The sequence below is a fragment of the Marmota marmota genome, unplaced genomic scaffold (genome assembly GCF_001458135.2).
Source record: "Marmota marmota marmota unplaced genomic scaffold, marMar, whole genome shotgun sequence".
Lineage (NCBI taxonomy): Eukaryota > Metazoa > Chordata > Mammalia > Rodentia > Sciuridae > Marmota > Marmota marmota.
In genome coordinates this window covers 18,111,413-18,126,952 of record NW_026000068.1, presented here as the reverse complement: position 1 = coordinate 18,126,952, position 15,540 = coordinate 18,111,413, and the positions used below count along the sequence as shown (strand labels likewise).

The 15,540-nt window shown below is 32.1% G+C and overlaps 1 protein-coding gene across 8 annotated transcripts in view; it reads right to left on the bottom strand.

The window, feature by feature from the left end:
* The window catches only part of Lrrc7 (leucine rich repeat containing 7), a 432,103-nt gene that overhangs the window by 101,577 nt on the left and 314,986 nt on the right, over positions 1-15,540 (bottom strand). For 7 of the 8 annotated variants that reach the window (XM_048814043.1, XM_048814046.1, XM_048814045.1 and 4 more), the window contains 5 exons: positions 11,229-11,358; positions 10,105-10,220; positions 6,027-6,096; positions 4,020-4,119; positions 2,059-2,183 (listed from right to left, as the gene is read on the bottom strand). In XM_048814043.1, coding sequence (XP_048670000.1) covers positions 2,059-2,183; positions 4,020-4,119; positions 6,027-6,096; positions 10,105-10,220; positions 11,229-11,358 — 541 coding nt within the window. Of the gene's footprint in view, positions 1-2,058; positions 2,184-4,019; positions 4,120-6,026; positions 6,097-10,104; positions 10,221-11,228; positions 11,359-15,540 lie in introns of those variants that run through there. The other variant, XM_048814049.1, reaches the window with a different exon arrangement.

Here is a 15,540-nt window from a genome sequence, read left to right as displayed (position 1 = left end):
TAAAATGAGTTTTAAATTCATGAAATAAAACAGTACCAGTCTCATATGAAGCTAAATGGTCACCGTTTCTTCACACAATAAAGCATTCATACTACACTATATACACTCTCATTTTTAAGTTGATGGCATAGGTCAATGGTTCCTTTTCACATTTCAAGAAAATTAAAGGTAAAATGGTGCTAAATTTAGTATACATGTAATGAACCAGAGAAGTGTAATTAATTTAGTGTGAGATTTAAATATATCCATTCATCATATTTCCATGATGATTTATTTAGAAGTTTGTTTGTGCTCTAATTTGTCCAATAGCCAGTGGCATTGGAGATATTCAAATTAGTCAAAGTCAAGTAGTTAGAGATTTTGGGAAAACATTGTTTTACCAAAATATGAATCAATCATATGTAAATAAACATAAGGACAAACCATTCTAAAGTATAATGAACCTACTCTGATTATAAACAAATCTAATCAGGTAACACACAAACAGGGCTTCTAAATAATTGCTTGCATTTACTATATTTTATGTTTTCATTGACACATATACCAGAGTATATTAAATGCACTCCTCTTTTTTCTTGAATCCTCTGGATATAGAGTTTTAAGAAGAAGCATGTAGTTTTTGACAATTCAATGAAATACAAACATGAATAAGGGGTCCAATATAGAATGCATCATCCATTAGTTCTAGATTTAACATGAAATCCTTAAAAGAGGAACTGAATGTTCCAGAGTTTGGTTGGTTTCTTTCTTTTTATGTTAGCATATTTTTTTCTAGGAATTTACAAGTTAAAAAAAAATGTTTCATTGGTTGTTAGATGGTACTAACCAACCACCCAGAAAGAAACATTTTTTAAAACACAAATCTTTAACAAAAAATATCATTTTGGATTGGAAATCCATCTTGGTTTCTCCATAATACTATAGGTATGCCTTGTTGGTAAACACTCAGTTACCTTAGTAATTCTTATAAGGTTCTATAAATAATAGCTAAATAAATAATGCTTAGAAAATATGGGAAGGAGGGGACAGAAAACATGTCACACAATCTGGATTTATTAATAGGATGCATATACAATTACTTAGGTAATTAGACACTAAGAATGAGAGCTGTTAGTATTCATGATGGAAAAAGTGCACAAATAATATTTAAAAATTAATGAGAGATTCAAGATGTTGCCATGAGAATAACATGAAAATCAGGTGTTAATAAAATATAAATAAATTCTGATGACATTTAAAGTCTTATTTATTTATTTTACTTGGTAAAGAAAAGATATTTATTTAGCTCATCATTCTGGAGATCCAAAAGCATAACACCAATATCTTCACAGCTCTGGTTAAAATTCTAAATAACGGAAAAACACAGATTTTAAAATTCGACCACATTACGTGATTTAGATTAGTCCCAATATGGATTTTTTTAAAAATATGCTTTGAAGTAGGAAAAAATTTTTGAAGTTATTTTCCATAGAAACATCATCTCCTTTAAAATATTAAATTTAATTAATTTAACATTTAATTTAAAATGTTAAATTAAAATGTTAATTTAAAACTTTAATAAAATTGACAAATTTTTCTCAAACATACCTGGGACAGAAACTTTAGGAGATTTAATGTCCCTGTAGCATGCTAATCAGTTAGTCCTTTCATAAATGTGTATTTTATGCTCATACAGTCTGCACAATGCCTTGCGCAGTGATGAAAAGAAAATCATTGCAATGTGTCAGAAGAAATAAGAGTGCTTAGTGGAAGTCCATCACTTGGACTTCTTTTTAAAAAAAACTTTCAGCTTGAATCTCTCCAGCCTTACTGTTCTGTAAGATGGCTTGGGTGGCAAATCAAACTTCCTCAGTCAGAACTGGGACATCAGTCTTCTTCTGAAGCACATTAGTGCTTCCAAACTATCAGGCTGCTGTAATGAAAGGTACTGCCATGGGACTTGAAGATGCAACTGACTTTCCAGCAGAGGTCACTCAATTTATCCTACAGTCTATCTGAATAATCACAGTGGAAAAACTGAAAGATGGAGAAGAGAGAAACAAAAGCTAAAAGGTTCACCTTAACTTTCCCAGCGTTTTCATCGTCTTCTTTTTTTTCCTCAAATTCAAAGGCAACGGTCATGCGTTGTTGTCTCTGCTCTTCCCACAATGTAGGGTTAAAGCTGTCACTGTCTGACTGGAAATCTACAGTTAGATTCCAAAGTATTATTGCTTTTTTCAAAACAGAGTGTTATTAATAGAGTTTAATTACTATGCCAAAAAAGGGTGACTACTACAAATGAATGCAAAAATAATTACAGGAAAGAAGAAAGCTAGAGAGAGAAGGAATTTGAGGAAGGGAAAAGACAGGAGGAAAGAAAGAGAAAAAAGGAGTAAAATTTCCTTGATATTTGTCACATGGTCTTTTAACATTTAACTCAAGTATAGATTGATTACTTAAGTATACATTAATTACTCAAGGACATTGGGAAGTTGTCTAATGTAGGGAATGGGCTCCCCAGAGGACAACAGTAATAAGACAGAGAGCTGGATAAAACACTTTACACAATCTCTTTTATCCTCACAGGAGTATAACAGTAGTACTAATACATTCTTATTTTCTTAATGATGAAACTACAGTTGAGTTTTAAGATGCTTGCTTTAAGTCATGCAGCTTCTCTGTGATGAACTCAGGATTTTATTCCATATAAATGTGGTCCTATCCACAACCACTAAACGCTCATCAGGATGTTATTTTTCAATGAAAGATTCAACATAAGAACAATTTTGCAATACAGTGCCCATGATTGCAACTTTGTTCTTTGGTGTGTTTGGGAAGAGGCAATGTTTTTGAGGTAGAGAACAAGTAGAAAATTTAGTCTTTAACACTAAGGTTTCAGTTAGTTTAAATATGTCTCAAATTTACAGGAAACATGGTTTATAAATCTTTAATTCACATCAGAATATTGGCTAATAGTAATATTTCTTCACAAGAAAATTCAATTAAATTACTCAGCTTAGGCTACATTCTTTACCAAAGGATAGCTTTTATCTTGTATTTCTTTGTTGTAAGAAATTCTAAAGATTCATTTATTATACTGCGTCTGACAATCCAAAAGGTCACTTGATTGAATTTCAAGAAAACTTTACAATTAGCAACTTTCTTTCCTCAAAAGAAACAAAATAATAGAACCCCAAATAAGAAACCAAGGAGGCAAATGATTCACTTAGATTTGAAAGTCAAAACACTAAAGCCATTTGTGATACTTTTCTCTCAAAATAAGAAATACATGAGCAAATGGTTTATTGTACATGTTGTTCTCATTCAGGTGGATTGGGTGGATTGAATCCATAGCTAAAGTAAAGAGGGTTTACTCCTACAAGAATCACTGTTACTCTATGACTATAGAAAATGTTCATACCAGCATGTGCTAGATTTCAAATAGTAAAAATTTAAAAATTTTTATGAAAAATGTGAAATTTAATTATTGAGAAAGGTTAAAGTTTTTAAAAAATGGTTTTTCATAGTTGCTGACTTTTTTGGGGGGGAAACTAAACTGGAAAAAGAAAAATAATGATCATTATTTTTAAGTTTTCCCTCCATGGTTAACTAATAACATGACATTCTGGGTGCCTAAGATCACTGAAGTAAATGTTTAAACTGTGTTCATGCAGTAAGTGAACACTGGAAATGAATTAGCCCTTTGAACCTTCCTTAGGTTCTGATAGCTCTCAGCTCATTGCAATTGTTGGATACCACTTTGGTTAACTAGCCCTGTGTCTTGTTGCCAAGAGAAGTGGTGTCTACATGACAACATTATTTTCATGTAAGATATAAAGAGGAAGAGTTTAGTATTTGGAATCTTAAAATACTATAGTGTAGAGACTCATGCTTAAACTTCCAGATGATATATTTGTCTTTTATAATTATCTTTATTAGCTTGCTCATATGCCAATACTCCTGGCCAGAGATCAGAATGAAAATAGCCCTTTTAATGCATCATTATAAATACAGAACACATTTCTATGGACAATTTTTACCTTCATCACCACGAGGTTGCTGGGGAAACATATAGTTAGTCAATACTCTTTGCTTTGTTTCTGGATGGGCTTCCGTTTGTAAAGGGATAAGAGCTTTGGACTGGAAGCAGAAAACACATAAATTAGATGAAAAACGTTGAAAATCTGAATAATATTTATTTTATATAAGACAATGGTCAATAGTCTGACCTCACTAAGATGAATGAAAATTGAAAGAAAAGTGAGTGAAAAATGGAAATAAAGTATACCATAAATAAGACGATTGCCAAGAAATATTTTCAAATTCTAACATTTTTGTAATGAAGTTTTCTTCTTCATTAGTATACATTTTTATAAAACTTACCAAAACCTATTCAGCTAAGAAATGTCAGTTTTAATGCTGATGAGACCAAAATGTGTTAAACTGTTTCAACTTTAGTAAGTTTTTAGTGTAGTCCTACATGCCTATTCATTTTCATAGACAGTTGCCCTGGAAAGAAATGGAATTTGCTATAAAGTTCATCCTATGCAAGATCATCTATTCATTTAGTTAGATTAAAACATAAACATTCATTTATTAAGCATTAAGAAATACTTTTGCAACCAAAAAGAAAAGGTCCACACATAAATAAGCAACTATACATGTGTCTGATGTATCAAGATATATTTATGGTCACAGTTTGTTTTCTACCATTAATTTTATTTTAAAAATAACTATTTATGAATGGCTTTCAGATCTCACATATTATGTATCAGAAATATATTGAAAATGTTCATATTATTAATGTATTGAAAATCTGCTTATTCTGTGATAATTATTAATAGGAACAAAGCATAAAGGGGATCTGACATACCAGCTTTTCTCATGAAACAGTCGGCAATACATTAAATCAGTGTTCAAAATAAAAGTTAAATGATGCAGTCACTGTTCTGTTCCTTCTCGCACAACAATAATAAATCATGATATTAAGTGATGTTTATTTGCAATACGAGACTGCAAAATAGACTGTTTCATTAGCATAGTTCATATTGACTCCAGAGAGGATTTATTTATGTTATATTGATGCTGTAAAAAAATCTATAGTTTATTGATAAGACCTGAATTTGAAAGACAATCTAATTTTTTACTCAATCGATGAAAACAAGTGCTGTAGTGACTGGAGAAATACAAACATTATTCTTACATTTACATTTTACATTTTGTAGAAGATATTTTAAATTTTTCATGTAATAGCTAGGAATATGAACAATCTATTTGTCAGTAGATATTCTTTTATGCTCAGGAAAAAATTGATAAATTAAATACAAGATGGCTTGCTTTCATTTAATCATTTGTATTGGGCATGACTGTTTCAAAATTTTAGAAACACAAAGATAAAGAGGGATAAACTATGTCAATATTATTTCTTTTGTTGGCAAATCAGTTGTCTCCAATTGTTTCTTGGTATTTTCCAGTTAATAAAATTATTCATAATACTCAATTACTGATTCAATTATAATCTATTTTCATGAACATAAAAATTAATAATAAAACATTGTCACAGAAAATACTGACAATAGTTGCTGAAAGATACTAGCAAGTTTCTTGAATAAAGTTTTAAAATTAAATTGATTATAATTAAAAGCATAAGAAGAAAAGGGAACATAGAGGATAAGAAATCCCTCTTGTGGGCATTGTGGTAATGGTTTCTTATTCTTTATGCTCGGAGATATAATTAAAATACATTCTCTAAGGACATATGTGTACCACCAGGAGTTAAGAAGCTATAAAAATTATCTTTTTTATGTTTAGATCTCTGACAATGAAGTAGATTATTAAACATAAGTATTTAAAACATAGAGATGGTAGTATAGTACTGTTCTGTCTATGGCATATTTGTACTGCTACCTTTAGAAAAATCTTTTCAGGGGATAAAGAATCTTTATTTTGTATTAACTGTCAAAGATACCAGTGGGAAAGAGTAATTCAAAGTTTCAATTGTAATTCATGTTCACAAATAAAATAAATCATGTAATAAAAGTTTTTACCTGATTGTCAGAAAGCCACAAAGCTGCAAGCTCTTTAAGTTTGGTAAATGAGAATGGTAAATTCTTCAATCTGTAAAAATAAGAAAATTCTCATAGCATAGGTGAAGATGGATGAGTCATATCTAAGAAGAATTTTTTCACATACTATATTGTGACAGTAGAATGAATTAGACATAATTTTCCTATGTGTAACTCCATATCATGTTCAAACACAAGAATGGGATCCTAGTTAGAATAAGTTATACTCCATGTATGTGTAATACACTCTACTGTCAAAACATACTCCGCTGTCATGTATGTCTAAAAAGAATGAACAAATAAATAAATAAAATACTATAATGTGGTTGATTCCATTTTTTCCTTCAATCCTTTCACCACTCCACTGAGCAGCCTCAATAATCCTCTAAAAGTGAATGTATTTATAAGCCTGCAAAAGCTTCCCATTGTATCAAGATAAAATAAAAAAATTGTTGACATGCACTGTCAGACTTAAACAATCTGGGATCCATAATCCCTCCAGCAGTTGTTCCAGATGCTCATTTCCTGATAGTTCCATCAGCACACTGGCCCTCTATCAGCCTATTATAAGGTTCAACCAAAAAAAAATAAGATTCGACCAATTCTTCATCTACAATACAATTCTACCATACTTCATGTGATTAAATCCCACAAGTCTTCTAGTTCTCAGTTTAAGTGCCATTTTTTCAAAGAGTTTTTTCCTTGACTCCTCATTTAAACTACTTTTCTTAATCCAGTTTCCCAGCACTTGGCATTTTCTTTCATAGAACGCACTGAAGTATTTACTTAAATTTGATTTTTGTAATTATTTATTTATTGTTTATGGTTTTCCCACAAAACCATAGATTCTGTGAGGGCCAGGGGACCTGTCCGTCTTACTACTAAATAAGTTTACAGTTCCCAAAGTTATGCTGACCTCCAGGGAAAGTGTCCTTTTGTTCTTCTACTCCTGGTGTATTGTATAGAAGATATTCAAAAAAGGAATCTGAAGTGGAGCAAATTATATTCCATGCTTATATGATTATGTCAAAATGAACCCCAATATTGTCTATAACTATAATGCACTCATAAAAACAAAGAAGGGATCTTTAAAAATCACATTTTTTGAGACTCGTGAAGTTTGGCCTCAGCCTTAATATTAAATCAAAATTATATATTTAACTTTGTGTGAAGTTCAGCTTCAGCTTTGATATTCAGTCAATGCTACATATTTAACTTTGGCTTCAGCCTTCGGAAGGCTAAATGCCTACTTCAATATACTACCTTAAATCCTTGAAATTGTGCATGTACATGGTCAACACAATGTGATTACAAAGGTTACTGTCATTGCTAGTCAGCAAAGTGAGTGGTACTAAGTAGCATGCCAATGAGATTTACTGTGTTATCACTTTGGACCATAGAGGAACATGTTAGAAAATGCTTAACTTGGAAAGAAAATTTCCTTAAGTCTTTAACATTGAAATTCTATCAACTAATTGATAAACGTATTTTAATAAGGGAAGAGGAAAATTTACAGTAATTAAAGAGTTAATTGTAGTGCAAAAGCAATTAAGTACTTTCAAATAATTTAATAAATTTGAAGAGATAGTAGATATTAAATTGTATCACATTTTTTTCTCATAGAATTACAACTTTAACTTTCAACCAAATTACCCATGAAAGCTGTTTCTAATTTGTAGTTATTTAAGTTCACTCACAGCAGAAATTGTGAAGTAACTTTTATAGAGAATGTTTTTTCACATAATATGGGGATAAATTTAAAGTGGATGTCAATTCTGCTGCATCCAAATTACGTGAGGGGAAAACATGTCCAACACGTACATCCTGTACAACAATATACATGATAAATCATCCTGAATCCAGTGATAAATGTAGAATATGAAAAAAAAAACTGTTAGAGATGAACAAGGGAACCTCATTTTTCCTTGCTATTTCAGAGGCTTCTGTAGAAGGTGAGCCTCTAATTTTGTATAATAAATATGCAGTACTTTGACCAAGGAGCAAGTTTGCAGCTGACAGGGTGGAAGAATCATTGTTCCTAATTAAAATGTCAAACTTTAAAAAATCTGTTATATTGTAAATACAGAACTGCAGTCATCATTACTTTTGGATAACATTTCTTACTTAAGCTTCTCTCCAAGCAGTTCATTCTCTGATGGTGATGTTGAACTTTGGCCTCAGCTTTGACTGAATATTGATTTTTCCTCTGACTCATTAATTGAAAGTATTAATTGGCTCCATTTTATGTTCCAGTTTTTGTACTAGGGGATACATTAATCAACTATTTTTGGCTTGATGAAGTATTTTAATTCCTGATGTTGTAAGCTCCTCAGTCTATTCCTGTTTTGCCCTAGTAGCTAGCAGCATGTCTGGTTCATACTAGGCACTTGAGTCTGCTATATCCATTAATAATCCTTCTGGTTGTGGGCATTTGTGATATTTGGTAAGCAGATTTGTTATATAATCATACAGACTATTAATGAAAAAAATTGAGCAGAGCAAAAATTTAGGAGAGACTTCTAAAACTCAGCACAATAACCCTCTCTCCCGATTGACACTAATGCTTCTGGTGGGGACTATAATTGAATCTAATAGGAATCTACCTTCCTATGATATTTTCATGACCATATTTCCTAATCTAATTCATTAGAATGCAATTAGAGATTTCAATAAGTGTCTTGAAGAAATTCAGACACAACAGTTAAAGCATTCTCTTCATTTCCAGTCTGGTAACTCAGAGAGGAAATAGCATTGTAAGGACATTACTTCCTTTTGATGCACAAAGCTTTGGTGCCTCTTCTTACCTTGATTTATGAATAAAATTCCAAACCTTTTAGTAAAATGTTTTATTCTCTTAGCTGGGAATATTATTTAGTTATTAAGAGAATAAATTTTGAAAATTCACATTACTTTTTTCTTAAGCAAAGTAAGAAGAAAAAAAATAACTTTAATGCTTATCCTGAAACTTTCATAAATTTTCCTCATGATTTCACAAAGGCTCACCTTGGACAGTTTCACTCTCTTAGTTCCTTGTACCATCATTGTCTGATTGAATTTACTGAGAATATAGAGTATTTATCCTATTCCTAATCACTTTATCAATTTAATAGTTGTTTCTGGTTAACCTTTATCCTTTTCTATTGGAATGTAATAGTTTTCACAGAGAAAGTGGGAACAAACTATGTAATGTTTTGAACAACCAACAATAAAAAATTAAAAAAAAAAAAGAGGAACCGTAGCTTCAGTTTTTCCTTTTACACATCCACCAATATAACATTTTTGTCACAAGAAGAGGCTTACCCCTTTTTTGTTGTTGTTGTTGTTCATTCTGTTTTGAACATGACTGAGTAGCCATTTGGTTTTCCTAACTATAATGTACAAACCTTATGCCTTTGGAGTATGAGTTTACTAGCAATGTTTTTACCAGCACTTTGGTGGAGGTGAAATATACACATTGCCTAATGTGTTGGATACATATATGTGCATAAAAACAAATATATGCATGTATTTTATTTTTTATTTTTGGAACCAGGGATGATTGAACTCAGGGGCACTTGTACACTGAGCCACATCCCCAGCCCTATTTTGTATTTTATTTAGAGACAGAGTCTCACTGAGTTGCTTAACCTGTGGCTTTTGCTGAGTCTGGCTTTGAACTCATGATTCTCCTGCCTCACTCTCTCAAGCTACTGGGATTACAGGCCTGCACTACTGCAGCCAGCTATATGCATATATTTAAAAAATGAATTTGCAGTTATTTATTACAATTATTTTTCCATGTTTTTTGTATTACTATGCTTTCTGCTTTTGGTTACATTTGGTATATAGGTTTTATATAATTTTAACATATAATATATGATTCTGATATAATCATATAACAAAACTTAGAAATAGTTGGTTTAAAAATAACTTAGTTCTGCTATTGACTACACAAAGCACACATATTTGCATTCCATATGCATCACAAGATACAGAAATTCTTTCCAAATTATAGGCAAAAAAACTATCATTTGCTTTTAGTAAATAACTAGTATGCAATGGTGAAATGTTGCAAAAATACCTGTTATCACTCAAATTTAAAACTCTCAGTTTCTGCATCTGTCCAATTTCTTCAGGAAGAAATTCCAGCTTATTGGAGCGTAGAGACATAACTGTGACATTCTTACAGCTTCCAATCTATTGGTAACAAAAGAAAATAGGTGAAGAGTAACAATGTAGAGCTGTTGTTATATTAATTTTTCTAATTTACTAAACCAATTAACTCATTGATTTCTCTCACTTTAAACTTTCTTTTAATATGTGTACTATCCTTTTTATAATCTTTAAAAAATATTTATATACATATTTAGATATTAAGGCAATATATACCTCATTATTTTAAATATTAACAAGGAAGCATTTTATTAAAAATCTTACTATTAAAATATCTGTCAACACTATTGTTTTTGTGAATCAGATTGTTTTTTCTAAGTAAGTAATAATCTCTATGTTTTTAATAGCAGAGCATACATATTCAAAAAATGAAATATTATTGACAGTTCTTTGGCAAAGCTAATTTTATTTCACATTACAATGTTATTTATCACTTTTATTCATAACTTTTGGCTTTAAAATAATGATGCAGTGATTATTTTCCATCATATGGAACTATTTAGTATAAAATGTTAAATTGAAAATATGCTTCACATTCTTTTTTGACATTAGTAAATGAAAGTCTGTTTAGAGGTTAATAATTAACAGACTCTCTTTGTGAATCTGAAAGTTAACATGATATTCGTGTGTAATTGGAAACCTTACAAATATTTATAGCAATAAAAACCCTTTTATTTCAGAAATGGAAATGTCATATCCAAAAGTGTTACTTCTATTGTTCTTAAAAGCAAAATACATAAATTATTTAAAATTGTATTCCTTAGCATTAACTTATATTTATTATACTTATTTTAATATTTATTATAATTATCATATAATGTTTATTATAATTATTTTATTCTTTGTAAGCAATATTTAAGTCAAATGCATTTTTCTGGTTTAAATGTAAGAATATTTGTAATTTAAAACAGAATGATTATATAGATAATTCCTATACACATTTGCTCAACTCATGAACCTACTCTGCTATTTCATCTGTTAATATTTCATTTCAAAACACATTAATTAAAAGTTAATTGATGGAAAACCCACTTCTCTGGGTAATTCTGGAAGGAAATTTTCATCAACTGCTAATGTTCGGAGACTGTGAAGGTAGCCAATAGTAGATGGTAGTGATTCCAGTTCATTACAGCTACAGTCGAATTCTTCTAGTAAAGATAAACTGAAAAGTTAAACACAGTAGTTTAGTTATTCCGGCAAAAAATTTTGCAAAACCACATATCCAATCACCAAACAAAAGTGGTTCATCAAGGTTTACAAAAATATTACATCAATTCATTAATTTTATCAGTTCAGTTGAATGGTCCTATATCATTAAATGAGTGGTTTGATTTGGTAAAATAAATAAGGTTAATTTTTTCCATTTCTGAATTTGTCATTCAGCTGAGCCATTGGAAATTATGAAAGAATTTTTGTTTTTGTGTTTGTTTATAACTCAGGTGTCATTTTTACCCAGAAGTTCAGAATGTGTATCTTGGGATGAGTCCCTAAAATGGCACTGAGTAGGTAGAAGGGTGGTGGGGAAAAGCAGTAAAAACAAAAACACTAATGTGATGGTATTTTATTAAGTATTTTAGAGATAGAAAGACCTATTAATCTCTCTCTCTTTTTTTTTTAAAAAAAACCCTCTATTTTGAAACTCATTTTATAAATAAGAAAATTGAGGCTTAAATAGGCTAAGAAACTTTCCAAAAGCCATACAAATTGGCAAATCTGGAACTGAAATCAGATAACATGGCTCTGCTACATTACCTTGCCTGTAGACATGCTTTGTTTGCTTTACCTAGAATTATTAAAAAGTAGTAAATATACACTATTGATCCAGATTTTTGGTGCCCCTTGCAAATTTGGTAATACTAGGCCTATATTCTTCCCTGAGAAGCAATGGATACAGAGTTATAACTACTGTCTTCAAATGGGCACAGTCCTTTGGTGGGTCTCCTGTTTGTCACAATCCCTACCACTCTATACTTAAATGCTGTATCCTAGAGCCACAGAAAGGAATCATAGGAGTGAAATAAAATCTTAGAGTAGTTTTGATTAGGATGTGGGGGAAAAGGCACACTCATACATTGCTGGTGGGACTGCAAACTGGTGCAACCAATCTGGAAAGCAATGTGGAGATTCCTTGGAAAACTTGGAACAAAACCACCATCTGACCCAGCTATCCAACTCCTTGGTCTATAACCCAAAGGACTTATAAATAGCATACTACAGTGATGCAGCTACATCAATGTTTATAGCAGCACAATTCACAGTAGCCAAACTGTGGAAGCAACCTAGATGCCTTTCAATAGATGAATGGATTCACAAGACTGTGTATGTTAGGCAAAGAAAGAAACTGTGGCATATATATACACAATGGAATATTACTCAGCAATAAAAGAGAATAAAATTATGGTATTTGCTGATAAATGGATGGAGTTAGAGAATATCATGCTAAGCAAAGTAAGTCAATCCCAAAAAACTAAAGGCTGAATGTTCTCTCTGATAAGTGGATGCTAATCCATACTGGGGTGGGGGGCATGGGATGAGTGGAGAAACTTTTGATTGGTCAAAGGGAAGGGAGAGGAGGAGAGGGGGCATGAGAATAGGAAAGATGAGATGGACATCATTACCCTAGGTACATATATGATTGCATGAATGATGTGACCCTACTTTGTGTACAACCAGAGAAGTGAAAAATTGTGCTCTGTTTGTGTACAATGAATCAAAGAGCATTCTGCTGTCATGAATAACTGATTAGAATAAATAAATAAATAAATAAATGGAATCATAGGAGTGATGTTATTACAAGGAAACAAAAAAAAACTTCACTGTCTTTTAGCAACATGTGGGAAACAAAGAGATCTTGGAAGAGAAAAATCACTAGCTATATTTAAATTGCCACTGGTGTTTTAATATTATTACATTGGTATTAGCATTCATACTTTTGCCATTATTGTAGCAGGAAGGAATTCCCAGGGGGAGGAGCCTGCCATCGTAAAGGGAAAAATGAAGTCAATTTGAGTAAGGTTATAGAATCAGCTTTCTTTTTTATATATTGGAAATAGCTAACTTGAATACAGTTTGCTCTCATCATTTATTTAAGAAATGAACTTGAAAATCAAGCATAGGAGCTGAAGTCAGTCTGGTGGATTTAGGCCCTAGCCCTGTCACTTACTGGATATATAATCTTGGGTGTCAACAAATAAAAGAAAGACCACTATAGCTCAGAAAACAAAGCTGCTTTTATTTACCTGCCAGGTAAAGGTACACATAGGGAAGAAAATCCAGTAAGTGGTGCTCTGAGGAGGAAAGTCAGTAAAAAAGTAGGGGTTTGCGAGAGTCTGATTGGGTAACACCATGATTATGTTCACCAAGGATGGAGAACTTGCATAATGAAAAGTATGAAATGGACTCATAGGACTGTGTATGTTAGGCAAATAGAGACCTACTGTCTGTGGGTCAAGAAAACATCCAATACATTTAGGTTCAGTCTGACTCTGTCCAGGGTCACTCAAAGTTCATGATCATTTGAAATTCAACTGGTTAGAACCAGCTATGGCAAAAGGTGGCATTCAACTTTGACTAATAGCTCAAGTGAAATTTTTTCCTTGTACATAGACAAGTCATATAACTTTTAAGTCTCAGTTTCTCTTCATATTTGCAATGTGGATACCAATAATTCCTGCCTCATGTAGTTGCTTTGAATAGTTCATGAAATATTATCAATAAAGTACATAGCATAGTATTAGTCAAAAAAACAAAGTAATTTTTTTCTTTTATTATTAGTGAACCCAATCAAACTTGTTTTTAGATCCACTGAGACACCCCACCCCATAGGGGGCGGTCATGTTCCTGAGGTGCCAGGTGGGCATGCTGTTTGACTCTGTGCATATGTGTATTTGTGGGGGCAAGAATCAACATATGTGGAAAACTCAGTAAATATCTATCTATTTATTAAAAACCCTAACATCATGTCTTATACATCAAATGCATTAATAATTTTTGTAAAATTGCATAGAAGGGGTTTCTACAAATAGCTTGGACTCCTGTATTCAGCAAGTGGTGATGAAAGTGATGGGACACTTTTATAATAAAAATTTCAATTGTACATTCAAAGGGTGAATTCAAACAAGATATTTTAAAAATAAAAAAAAATGAGGATTCTTGTTTTTTTTTTTCTTTTATACAAACATATTTTGAAATTGGTCTTAAGTCACAGTTAGGCAGTCCTCAGTTTTGCTCAGTGACAGTATGCAGGAGTTTCAGTTGTCATAGTTCATTAAAAAACACTTGTTCCCCAATGACATGGTTTAAATTTCAGTTACTTGGTATTTTAACTGTAGTGACTCTATAAAGTATCAAGCTTTCTTCGGTCCACAAATCACAATGTAAATGTGAATAATAGATGAACATCATGATCAATGAACAGTTACATCACTGTCTTCAAAGTTGTGATGGGCCATGCATATCTGTTACTGTGTTCACAGACAGCAAATCATGTATCTGCTATTATGCTCACATATCAACAGCAAATTGTGTTGTCTGTCTTCCAGCAGTAGACAGATAGTATAGGCAAAATAATTTAACTGTTAAAACACTGTTACTGTTGGATACAGCTCTTGGTTGTCCTAATTCTCTTGGAGATTTATGTGAAAATATGAAAATTTTCTACTTATCACAAAAGACAACTTCACTAATCCAGCCAATGGACCATGCAGTTATTTTAACTTTTAAAGCCCATTATCTTACACAGACTTTGGTATAGGCTATTCATGCCACAACTGGCGATTATACAGTTTCATTGCCTGAGTTCTGGATGAAATATGATATGAAACATAAAAATGAAAATATTTGAGCCTCGTGGTAGGAAGTAACAGCAAGTAATATGTGTGCGGCACGGCAGAAATTTTCAGCACACTGTGCAAATAAACTTAGCAGAATTTCAACAGAGTATAAACGGAGTTAGAGAAGACACAGGTGACTGTGGGGCTGTTGACACTGCTCCTGTTAGAGAATCCCAGATAAGCTGCCAGGGGAACTTAGTGAAGGCACGCTTACCCACATGAGTGAGTAAAGTGGTTGAAAGAAGAAGAGGTTTCAGAGTAAGTGACCTAGCAGTACATATCATGCAGAAGGGACTCTCACAGACATTTCACAACACTGGAAGCACAAAGGATAAAAATCTGGAAGCTGCCGGGTGAGGTGACACAGGCTTATAATCCCAAAGACTCGAGAGGCTGACGCAGGAGGATCATAAGTTCAAAGCCAGTCTCAGCAATTTAGCAAAGCCCTAAGCAACTCAGTGAGACTGTGTCTCTAAATAAAATACAAAAAAAAAAAAAAAAAGCTGACAATA